Source organism: Populus euphratica, unplaced genomic scaffold (genome assembly GCF_000495115.2).
Source record: "Populus euphratica unplaced genomic scaffold, PopEup_1.0 scaffold1510.1, whole genome shotgun sequence".
NCBI classification, from domain to species: domain Eukaryota; kingdom Viridiplantae; phylum Streptophyta; class Magnoliopsida; order Malpighiales; family Salicaceae; genus Populus; species Populus euphratica.
Genome location: NW_011501344.1, coordinates 17,979 through 30,533, shown reverse-complemented (window position 1 = coordinate 30,533; position 12,555 = coordinate 17,979). Strand labels below are relative to the sequence as shown.

Sequence of the window (12,555 nt, the reverse complement as noted above, 5' to 3'; positions counted from 1 at the left end):
CTTTCCCTAACTGTCATTTTCTTTCTCTCAATCCAGGACTCTTTATCTTTTCTTCAAATAATAAAGGAATAAAAAAAGAGAAAAATGAAGTTAGGTAGGTGGTTATAATTTATGTAATATATATTGGTTTTTTTTTTAAAGATATTATTATGATGTATACAAAAATTATGATTTAACCCTACCCTCCTCAAATATATATATATATATAACCAAGAGTGTTGAGCGAAACATTGCGCAGTAAAACACAATCCACCTTGGATTGCTTCAGTACAATGACGTTTTTTTGGTCCTTTACAAGGCAAATTACAGTGCGCGAAATACTTTTTTTAGAGGGTTCAATTAATATTAACAGATTAAACAGAGGTAAATTGGTTTTTTATAATAAAATTATTAATTCACCTTTTAAATAAAAAAATATGCAAGTTTTTTTTTAACTTTTTTTTCACAATATAATTACTTTACTACCCATAACATTTCATTCTTTTGAACTTGCTTTCCGGGTATTTTTTTCTATTTTATTATTATTTTTTTATAATTAGTAAATAGATTCAAGAGCAATTAAGTCTTTTAATATATATAAAATATATATATATTTTTAAAATAATTAACATGTGTAGCACAAGCTTCAAGAGATGGAGGAACTTGACTCTTTTCAGCGACTCCTACAGAATTTTTAACCAAACAAACATCATTATGAAAAGCAGTGTTATAAATAGATCGGAGACTTACCAAATGTAAGGCATGTGTTCCGGTGATGGACCAGCGGTACGGTTTTGGCAAACCTTTTCTCCTCCTTATTTTCTCTCAGCTCTTCTCTGTAAAATGCAAAAGTTTCCTTTTATTTATTCTGTGTATATAATTTAGTCCTTATTTTTTTTACTTGTTTTGTTTTTTATTTTTTTAGATTTTTTTTAATTTTATTATTTATCATTTGATTTCATTTGATTCTTATATCAAATTTGATCATTATTTTTTTAATTATTATTTACTTTTTTTATTTATTTTTTAATTGAATTTTATTTTCAATTTCATCCATCAATATTTGATTTTAACTTATTTTTATGTGAAATTTGGTTTTTTTCTTTTTATTAATATTTATTTTTTTTAGATTTTTTTTTGTTGTCTTCCCCCCTAATTTCCCCTTCATTATTCTATAATTGAGAATTTTACTTTATTATTTTTTTAAATTTATCTTTCTACAAGGTGAGTCTCGTGCTTAATACTAGAATTAGAATTTTAAATTTTAAATATTAACATGGACCGACTTTAATCTTAGTTTTAGATTCTTTATTAAATTTAACTTTTTTAATCTCATTGTTTAAAAATTGATTGATTTATTGAAAATTAATTTTTATTTTTTTTATTTTTTTTCTAGATTCATGATTACAACATGTTAACCCAAGTTAACATGAATTTTTTTTCTTAGTTTTTTTTAAATAATTCTTATATTATAAAATTATACAAGTTTATTAAACTCAATTATTTTGTTTTTGTTATTTAGGATTTTTACATTGCTTTGGCATTTTCAAAAAATGTGGATCGGTCCACAGTGTAACCAGACTACCTATCTAGTGTCTAATTAAGATATTATTGTGCATTCCAGTGCTTGACCTAGCGGTGGAAGATGCATTCCAGTGCACCTGGGTTCGAGCCCTGGTGTGCACGCCTGTCACCCCGCGGTGCTTAAAATTATACAAGTTTATTAAACTCAATTATTTTGTTTTTATTATTTAGGATTTTTGCATTGCTTTGGCATTTTCAAAAAATGTGGATCGGTCCACAGTGTAACCAGACTACCTATCTAGTGTCTAATTAAGATATTATCGTGCATTCCAGTGCTTGACCTAGCGGTGGAAGATGCATTCCAGTGCACCTGGGTTCGAGCCCTGGTGTGCACGCCTGTCACCCCGCGGTGCTTAAAATTATACAAGTTTATTAAACTCAATTATTTTGTTTTTATTATTTAGGATTTTTGCATTGCTTTGGCATTTTCAAAAAATGTGGATCGGTCCACAGTGTAACCAGACTACCTATCTAGTGTCTAATTAAGATATTATCGTGCATTCCAGTGCTTGACCTAGCGGTGGAAGATGCATTCCAGTGCACCTGGGTTCGAGCCCTGGTGTGCACGTCTGTCACCCCGCGGTGCTTTACATGCCTACTGGGTTTGCAGGGTATTCAATGGGTCATGAAGATTAGTCATGGTACGCGCAAGCTGGCCCGGACACCCCATGTAAATTAAAAACAAAAAAAAAAGATATTATTGTCTAGTTTTATTTTAGAGGTTATGCTATCAGGACAAACCCTATGGAATCAACTAGCGGGAAAATATATGATCCCATGTGCTCCTTGTTTGGTGCATATTTGTACCTTTCGAGATATAGAAGTTGTTTCTATCGTTTTACATGCCATTTTTTAAGATTCTCCAGAAGGAAAGTGAGATTCAACTGATGATCCGAGAATAGTTTCATTATTGAAGGAAAAAACCTAGAAAAAAAAGAGATGATATCAAAGAGTGTATTAGAGAAGAGAAAAAGTTGGAATGTGAGAATAGTTTTCTGCCATAAAGCAACTTCAGAATTCTAATATTGAGAAGGTGCGGAGTGCGAACACCATTTCATTATGGCCACTTTGAGAAGGTTCACAACAAAAAAGTTGTACCATTGTAACAAGTAGTATGTATTGGGTTCATATCATTTTGGAAGGAAGGGCAGAGGAAAGACCTCATCTGTCGAAACACTTCAAGGAGAAATGGAGTCTCGTCATCGGATGGATCGCGGTATTTTCTTTATTGCACACACTTAAGTCAAGAAATGCTGAATCAAAATAGGATAATGGATCCCTTCAGTTGTTGTTGATGACATCCTGAAATTTGACGATGCAATCCAATGCTCGCTCGAAGTCACTTTCTTCCAGGGCAAGTGTGAAGCGGCAGTAGCCTGGAATTCCAGTCCATAAGCCACTGTTGATGCATAAACCTGTGGATTTGACCATGGCTTCCCTGAAGACCGAGTCATCAAGCTTCACTTCATAGGTACTTGTAGCTTTCCCGTTGTCTTTAGGCGAGTGTCTGATCTTGATAACCTTGTTGAGATAGGCAGAGGGCTTGGCCACCATGGAAATGCCACCTTGAGGCTCGAGCACATCCCACCCACATTTCTCTAGTGTCTATTGCAAAGAAAAGTATTAGAAAAAATTCTAATTATTTATCAGCTATGTAAGGCATTTACGAACAGTTCAGGCAGAGCACACTGCAGGATTGAGATGATTTTTTGTTGCAGGATTTGAGATAAAATATGAAACACGAACTGTCAATTATGTTGCACATTCAAAGAAATCTATGCTTATTTTGTAACATTTCTAACAAGAAAGAAAAGGTATTTGGATCTCATGGTTTTTTTTTTAACATAGAAATGGTGTAATTAATCAGCAAAGATCTTACAGACCAATGCAAGAGAAAGAGAGTGAGTGAGGGATGGTTACTACGTGAACTTTTGACATTGTCTCAACTCTCAACTCCAAGGCAAGATTGGCAAGCATTAAATCATCAACGCTGAGGTAAGCATAGAATTGTCTAGCATGAAAGACTATGACACTGGGCACAAGAAAAACACGGGAACTCTCTCTTTTGCAGGCAGAACCCCAGGAAAAACTCTACAATCCCACTTAGTTCAAGCTTAGGTTTCATAGTTACTAGTCAAAAAAGATCTAGTACCCATTCAAGGCCTCATCAAAGCAAGATTTTGGGAACAAAAACTCAAAGATAGTTATGTCCTTGAGTATTATTTACACATCTTAGGCTTCAAGCCTAAAACTTGCTTATGTCTAGCACCAATTACACCAGGCAATGGCCCATTTCATATTTAAAAAATGTAAACCCAACCTTCAACCTCTTGGCTGCAGGTTCAGAACTCTTAGCATCGCCCTAGAAAATGGATATTTGACATATAACAAACACATTCTGAACAAACTAATTATTTAATGCCAAATAAAGAGTCTCCAGCACGAGATATAATTACCTCCTTTAGGCGCTGGCACCTAAATTGCAAATTTCTTGATTGTTCTGCAACAGCATCTCTTAGTTCTGATTTCTGCTCATTCAAACCCAGCAACTTCTTTATGGCATACCGAACAGTGCTATGAGGTTTGCTTAATCCTGGAAAGCTATGAAGTGTATCAACCAGCAGAGGATGATTCAAAGCCAGAAACCCAAATTTCAGTGCTCCACTAAGGATCTTGAGAGACAATCCTCCCAGTAAAGACACGCAAAAAGATTGGTTGTGAGAGGAATTCAGCTTTGACAATGTAGGCTCCAAATCCCATCCACCCCAACCTTCAGTATCAAATTCCAATCCAGAGACTGAAGTATCAATGACAACTCTAGCCCCAAATTTTGAACAAGTAGTTAATATGGTCTCCATCTCTTTGCTGCTGTAAAGCAAGCCTGTGGGGTTGATTGTGGGACCAGAAATGCAAACCCATGGCTTATTAACAGTCTGAAGTACTCCATTGAGTAGGCTGCCTGTCAGCTTAAAGCCCGCTTCAGAGTCAGTAGGGATAATCATAATGTTTGCTTTTAAAAATTTTGCAGCAGAAACATAGTTTCCATTTGATCCAGCTGGGAAACACAATGTTCCACCTTCATTAATGCAGCAAAGGATCAGCCTATTAAACAGAGCTTGTGTGCTGTCTGCGTACACAAATTCTGTGCTGCTATCTGTTGGAAACCCGTAATTGCTTTTAATAAATTGCTTCATTCCAGGGGTGACATCAATTTCCGATTCAGCCAAGTTCTGTCTTGCAAAACCTTCAAAGATTGCAGCCTTTACAGGAGATGGAGTGGGCAAGAAGCTTTGATCAACATCCATGTGAATCAAGGTAGATATTTCTGCCCCACTAATTGACAACTCAGAATAATCAAGGACTGAGATAGCTGAACTAGAAAACCCAATCAACTTATCTGATTTGGCCTTCTCGGACTCCCTCTGTAGATAAGTATTGAAAATCAACTTCGTGAGCAAGCTTCCCTCCAGGAAACAGAAGAATGTTTACAGAGAAACAACATTCATTAACAACAAATAAAACTGTGGACCAGTACTATCAACTTTTTAAATCATTCAAAAAACAGGAAATCAAAAAAACATTTGACTGAACATCAGTTCTAGACCATGAAGCATGGTAAATCCAGTACAGGTCATGGTGCAGCACAACATACATAATTCTACATACTTCCTAGCCAGGGTCACTTCCTTTTCTTCCAAGGACAGCAGAATCACTTGAGATGTCATAAATGCAAATGGAAATAAGATAGACAAGCCTAAACAAGATATCAACGCCTACCTTCTTCTGTAGCCTCGTTCCATACTTTTAGTTTAGATATAATCATCAGACCTATTTCAATATAAGTTTGATAAAAAAAGGACAGAACAATAACTAGCATGTATCTAGTATAATTTGGAGTGTTGCAAAGTGTAGATTTGCATCTATTACAAATTAAACAAAATTTATTCAAATGCATCATGGAGAAAAGGATTGTCTATTTCCAAAATAATGATAATGATAATGATAAAAAGAAAAAGACTAGCAAACCTCTACTAGTGGATGTCGGTTTGCAAGCTGAAAAGCTAGAAGCTCATGAAAAAGACAACCATAATAATGTTCCCTGATTGGTATGGTATTTCCTTCTAGAACTTCCACAGTTTTGGACAAAGCCTTGAGGATGGCCTCTTCTTCTGAAATAACAAAAGCTACTTCTAAATCTGCATAGACCTGCAAAGGATGTTATGGTCATTAACATAGAGAACATCAACAAGGTAAACGAACCGAGGTTACAGGAAATCCTAGACTCCATGCCTGGATCAATTAATAAAGCAGTCACCTGAGTTAATTTATCTAGATAAAAAAAAATAAAAATACCTGGTTTTTTACAAGGCCACAGATGATTGCAGCGTGTGAAGGAAGAGAAGTTCCAGCAAGATATTTTAGGACCCCATTGGAACTTGGAAGGCTGGATAGCTCAAAATGATCAGATATGTCTAAGAAAAGACGAGATCCAATTTCTCTGGTAACCTCTAAAAGGTGCGCAAAGGCTGAACTAGTGACAGCCTCATAATGAGCCATTCCAGTAATCACCACTTGTGGCTTCAGCTTCTTTATCAGCTCTACCATTAAATCAGACTGTCTAGGTGCTTCAATGACTGTAATCACATCCTCTGACAGGTCATCACTTTCTGCACTCTACAATGTGCAGAAAATGTTAGTAGATATGCAGCAACTGAAGTCACATCTTAGCAAAGCTGGTTAGGATTACTGTAGCACAACACTGCTCCATAAGTTTTTTACATAATTTCACAAGACAGAAGCTGCTAATGCAAAAGGAAGCTAACCAACAATATACCTCGAAAAACTGTTGACTAGTCCTACACATTTCATTGATAAAACCATTTTAACTGCTTCTCAAAGTAAGATGGCCATACTTCAATTACTATGGGCACAACGATTGACTTCTTAATGCTGAGATATTTGTAACACAAACGTGGTAAATGATATACTAAATGCCCATTTAGCATTGCATTAGCTTGCAGTATTCAAAGTACTTTTCAAATTGCCTTTCACCTAAAAAAACATTAAATTAATGTTTTTTGATGGTTTTGATACACTGATGTCAAAAAAGAAAAATTCTGGAAAAAAAATCATTTTAATGCATTTTCAATTGAAATACACTTTTAAAAAGTACCATGCACCACATAACCAAATGGGCACTAACAACACACGCAATAAGAATCATTGGAACATAACAAGATCGATTAAGTGATTTATTGCGTCTGCATTGTTAAAGAACCAAATTGTCAATAAAAGGAGCTTCTCTACTTGACAAGTACTATGCCTATCAAAGGAGAATCATAAGATGATTGTAGCACTGTATCTGAAATATAATAAAAAATTAAAAGTTTAACAGTTACCAAGAGAATAAGGGCATCGTTTCTTTATGGACAAAAAGAGAAACATGTAACAAAGCATAAATATACAGTAAAATTTCAGAGTTCTATTCACCGTTTTCCAAGCATTCCTGATTATGATTGCATTGTCAGCAGAACAATCATAACTGGTTAATTCCCTGTTGACTACACATCCTAAGAAATCACATAAGCCTCGGAAGACACCAAGAATAAAACCATTAACTCAATGCCCTCATTTTCAGAATGGCTATTTGAAAGATACAAGTATTTCACAAGCCACATTGCACTTGCCTGTATGGTTCTGGAATATTCAGAGCTATCCAAGTTATGACATCATGAGAAATATATGATGATGAACTACAACAAGAATGACACAACATACCTTGATGGCTAGAGATGTTAACCATTTTCGGGGTAAGTGTTGAGTCAGATGTTCATCAACAATTGCAAGACGAGGTGAGAACAAGCGAAGAGCATTCTCAATTGCCACAGCCCTTGAAGGAAAGACAACAACATTCTTGTGCAAGAATTGCAAAAAGTTAAACACAAGTCAGCACTAAGGCTATGTAAGTACAATCACGCAAATACAAGGGCCTTGCAATTTAGTTCAATGCCCTGTACTTGGTGAATAAATTTTATATGAGGGTTCTAGCACTGTTCAGATAATTCTATTAACAAGTTGAGCACAACAAATGCATGGAAAAATACAAGCAGTTATTGATTAAGCAGGAATTTATTCTTACATCTGAATTGAGTGGAATATGGTGATATGTTTTCAGAAAGCTTGCTATGAGATTGCGGAAATGTATGCTTCCAGCTGGCGGCTCATATGGGAAACACGAATTCTCCTTCAATTGATCGGCAAGAGAAGCTAGGAATGGGATTTTCTCATCAGCAACTGAGTCATCTTCAAAAAATAAATCCAACGAACCACTGACATCATGGAAGCCATTCTTAAGAAATTCAAAAATTTTCTTCACCTGGCAAAAGGAATCAATTTATTGAGATAGCAACTCCTCTCATAAAACATTTGAATCAATAAACAATAGCTTGGTAGAATAAAAACTCAAATCAAGTGCAGACCTGGTTTGGTTGGCGAAGTTGACAACTGTAAACGGATAAAGCATGTGCAATTCGACCACCAGCTTGCCCATAAGCCCATGCTGTACGAGCACAGATGGGTTGATCTCCAGTGAGACCCATGAAAAACTCAAAGCGGTGTGGGCTGTTTTTCTCAATTTCAACCAAGGCTGAAATATCTGTATCAGCAGCCTGTAAAAATGCATTTTGAGCACTAGCTAACTTTGGAAGGAAAAATGGCTTTCAATTGAGGAGTTTGTTCTTGCCTGAATAATTTTAGTCTGCCAAAGCTTGTTGACATGAAAACCACGACGTTCAAACAAGCGTTTACAAACAGCTTGTCCTGGACGACCACCCATATTAAAGATCATAATCCCCATAGGTTTGATGACAGCTATTCCTTCCTCAACAGCCCTAGCAATGAGACCTAAGCCAAACTGATCCTCAACAAACCCCTACATAAAATAAAATTAACAAATCAAACTCAATATATGCTACTGAGTATCAAGATATTCTCAAAGCATAAATGAGATTCGAAGTTTAAAATTTTGAAATTGTATTCAGCTAGAAAATTAAGCAGGAATTTATGGCCGGAATCAACTGAAAAAGGAATTGTCCACTCATATTCTAGCAGACTCCTAAAACAAGTTCATCAAATGAAAATAAAATTGGGGGAGAATTAAGATATTTGAACAATACAGCCCCAATTGTTTCATCTTTTTTTTTTTATTCAGCTGCAAAAAAGTTGATGCACTTAAATTCTGTTTACCAACAACATTAAACTGTAGGTTTCTGCTAAATTATAGAGCCACCCATACCTGAAGTGCACAGTAGTTACTCAATGAATGCAGAAACTCCTCGCTTGCATTTTCTGTGATCATTTTAGACATTGCATCTGGATTTGGATTAAGTATCTGTGGCAGTAGAACAAGGGAATGAGTAAAAGTAACAGTCAAATAACTAGCATGAAAATACAAATATTCAACTAGCCACTGCATAAACTAGCTAAATCCAGTATGATTTACAAGCACCTACATATCATCAGTTGGAATAATACCTGAGGTATGCATCCAACAATTCTTTCAAGTTCAATGTTGTGATCTCTAATATAAGACAATAAATCAGACTCATAAAACTCCACCCTGTCCAGTAAAGTTTTCTTCTCTGCATCATAGATGACTTGACCTTTCTCATCAAAAGCATTTAAGTATAAGTTTATCCAGGAAACCTTTACTGCTCTAGGATTGATATCAAGGCCATACACCTGCAAGGATTATTTACTACCAAAAGGTCACTTGGCGAAGGTCTATTAAGTAGAGAGGAGTAAAGAAACTCAGGGAAAACAACAAACCTTTGATGGCAACCATTTCTCGGCAAGAGCAATGGATATCCATCCATTTCCACAACCAAGCTCAGCAACTGTCTTGTCTTTAAAAATAGAATCCGGATGTCTATTTAGGCCCTCATAAAAAGTGAAGGACCAGTTTTCTGGCATAAAAATGCTTGGGATCACCATCATGGTCAATTTCTTTCTCCCTCGGTAGCCCACACCTGGCAAAGAACATTGTCCTCATAAAATCAAGCAATGAAAATATCAACATGTCCTTCTGTGATTCTAGTATTCAAATAGATAAAAACTAACAATAAATTATATAGAGCAACAAATAAATATCACCTCTATATCAGAACTAGCAGAAATAACATATCTAAACAGCTTACTAGGAATCAAACCGCAAGTGTGTCTATTCTAGAAAACCAATGAATGGTTGAATTAGCTCATTTGTAAGGGAGATGACTTGGATGGATTCAACATTTTCAAAAAAAGACCTGAATTAGCAATCACCCTGTTATCCTTTAGGCAAAACTCAACAAAAATCAGGGGGTTTTCTATTGTAAAATAGCGAAAGCCACAAAATGATTACATGATAAGATCTTGGAAGTGCTGTAGCATTAATCTGGAACAGTGGCCTTGAACTGATAAAAAGTTCTATAAAATCAGTTTGAAAATTGTTCGGATTTTGAAACAAATGACAATTGCATAATCAGTGTACGGTATACTTACTACGTATTGAAATGCTATACATTTAGAACAACTCTCTGTTCTTTTTTTTTTTTTCCTTTTTTCTTTTTAATAAGGAGCAAACATATCTTTGAAATTAAAATCAGCACCCTCTCTGCTTTTTTTCTTCTTTTTGAGATGAATCAAAATCCATCTTTGCTTGAATTATTTTATTTTTAAGATCAGAGCCAGTGATTTGATAGACTTACAGTTAGATTACCCTAAAGGAAATAAGTATTATTGGTAGCCAAGGGGGAAAAAAAGGTTCCAACCGAATTACGTTAACCTATGCTGCCCTTTACCAAATAATAAGGTAGCATATTCCAAATTAAAAAGCTAAAAAGACAACAACAAAGTACAAGCAAACCAAAAGTAAAACACACCAAATAATGTCAAGTTGTTGGGTTTTACAGGGATAACGACAGATTCCAAATAATCCAAGTCTTCAAAGCTTCGAGTCTCTTCATTATCACTATTATTATTTGGCTCTGCAAGATGGTGTCGTTTTCGATGACTAGTGGAGTATTATTATTGTTATTATTATCGTTGAGAAATCCCTCGTTCTCTGTTTTCTTGGAAACCACAACTTCGAAAACAGGCACGAAACTCACCAGCTGCTCATGAAAACCACACGCAAACTTCCAAAACAAGTAGTCGTATTAAGTTCCCAGAAAAACACTAGCAAATCAAATGAAACAAATTCACAAAATCATAAACTGTGAATTATTATTTCCTAAATTCAAAAAATAAATTACTAAATCAGAAAGTGCCATTCTCATTGGTTTGGCTATATTTTATTTTAGAAAATCTCATCGCCAGATCATCCAACGGACGAGATTTATTTGGAAGTCAATTATAGCGTTTTCCAGAGACAAAACGACTTCACTTCCATTCCTTTTCAAAGACTTGAAAGTTTCTCAGCATCCAAACAGTCGGAAAACTGAAACTAAATCAACTCAATAAAACTCGAAATTCAACTCTTGATTGCCGTTTCTTTCTATTTTCTCAGCAACCAAACACACACATTGTTTGTTTGTTTCCGGTAAGAGAAATGACTAGTACTACCACTACTACGTACCTTGGTATTGATCCAAGAAGATATCTTGGATCCGGAAATGGTACTGTTCAAGGCACTGATCGGAGTCGCCGACGCGTTTATAGAGATCTGAAAGGAAGATCCGAGCTGCAGTTCGGGAATTCGGATCCTCCAGTCTCTCCAAAACCGAACGAAACGCACCGTACGCTGCATCCCCTGACTTCTGGCACTCGTTCAAGAACTCCTCCACCGATAATGCACTGCCTGCCATTGCTTTCACACTGCAAATTATGAGTTGCCTTGTGAGCTAGTGAGCGAGTTTGATTGTTATAGAGCGAGACAGCGTGTGTAGTAAGAGTAGTTATAGAGAGAGAGAGAGAGATGGGAAGCTATAGAAGGGGGAGGACGGAAGAAAGCTTGTTCCTGTGTTTTAGCTATGAGGGAGTGGGATTTTATTATTTTATTATTTATTTTAATTTGACTTGGGAAAGTGATTTGGGTCTTTCTTCGAAATTAAGGTATTTGACGCATAAATTTACACACTAAATTGTTATAAAAACACACTTTCCTATGATCTTACATTACCCGTAAAATAAATAATAACACGGTTAAACCCCTTTTTAAATCTATATTTACTCAAAAAATATTAAATTAATATTTTTATATTTTATTTTATAATTTAATGTGAAAATAAATAAAAAATATTTTGTTAATTGAAAAATATTTTTTATAAAATATTCTTCACCACATTAACAAATATACATAAAAAAATTAAAATAAATCTATATTTTAAAAAAATTTGGAGTTCCAAGGACATGATTTCTTAATAAGTTAAATTTATATACTTCCAAAATAAAAATAAAAAGAAGAATAAAATCTTTCATGTACTTGTTATTTTTGTTTTTTCTATTTCAAGATATCCTGGTCTTAAAACTTAATTATATATTGACTTGGAGTGAAATTCGGATTACGCGTTAAGATGATTAATTTAATTAAAATAAAATAAAACAAAATCAGTGGATTTTTTTATTAAATTTTAATTAAATCAAAAGTCAAGTTAAATATGTAATCAGGCAAATCATATGAATTCTTTTTTTTTTTTATCTGGATCGGTCAGGATTCGGATCAGCTGAGCGCCACCAGCAGGGCCACAGAGTTGAGTTTCATAAAGAACACTGATATTTTGTATGGAGCAAGGCAAAGATATGGGTGCCCATCCAAATATTGTGGGTTCCATTTTGTACGTCAGTGCACAGTGATGTGATCCATGATGTCAGAGTATCCAGCAAGCTAGTTAAGTTGGTATTTGGCATTATAATTGAATTATATTTTTTAAAAAAATTAAATTAATTTTTTTATTGTTTTGATCTAATGATATTAAAAAATAAAAATAATTATGTTAATATATTTATAAAAACAAT

At 34.7% G+C, this 12,555-nt stretch overlaps 1 protein-coding gene across 1 annotated transcript; it reads right to left on the bottom strand.

Annotated features, from left to right (window-relative positions):
- Positions 1-2,491: 2,491 nt before the first annotated feature.
- Positions 2,492-11,578, bottom strand: LOC105117735 (methionine S-methyltransferase-like). The gene is made up of 12 exons (XM_011015490.1): positions 11,177-11,578; positions 9,391-9,590; positions 9,097-9,303; positions 8,858-8,953; positions 8,306-8,494; positions 8,043-8,231; positions 7,703-7,939; positions 7,342-7,476; positions 5,917-6,237; positions 5,590-5,769; positions 4,020-4,985; positions 2,492-3,168 (listed from the first exon to the last, which is right to left on the bottom strand). Exons 1-12 carry the CDS (start codon positions 11,403-11,405, stop codon positions 2,845-2,847), a joined length of 3,273 nt encoding a protein of 1,090 aa, XP_011013792.1. The 5' UTR covers positions 11,406-11,578; the 3' UTR covers positions 2,492-2,844.
- Positions 11,579-12,555: the final 977 nt, after the last annotated feature.

Bases quoted from the DNA above. Each gene is read 5' to 3' on its own strand.
- LOC105117735 (XM_011015490.1), bottom strand. From the start codon at position 11,405: ATGGCAGGCAGTGCATTATCGGTGGAGGAGTTCTTGAACGAGTGCCAG. The intron at 9,304-9,390 runs GTTTGTTGTTTT...TAATCCTTGCAG, and splicing joins AGAAATGGTTGCCATCAAAG to GTGTATGGCCTTGATATCAA. The intron at 5,770-5,916 runs GTATTTTTATTT...CATCCTTTGCAG, and splicing joins GTGGCCTTGTAAAAAACCAG to GTCTATGCAGATTTAGAAGT.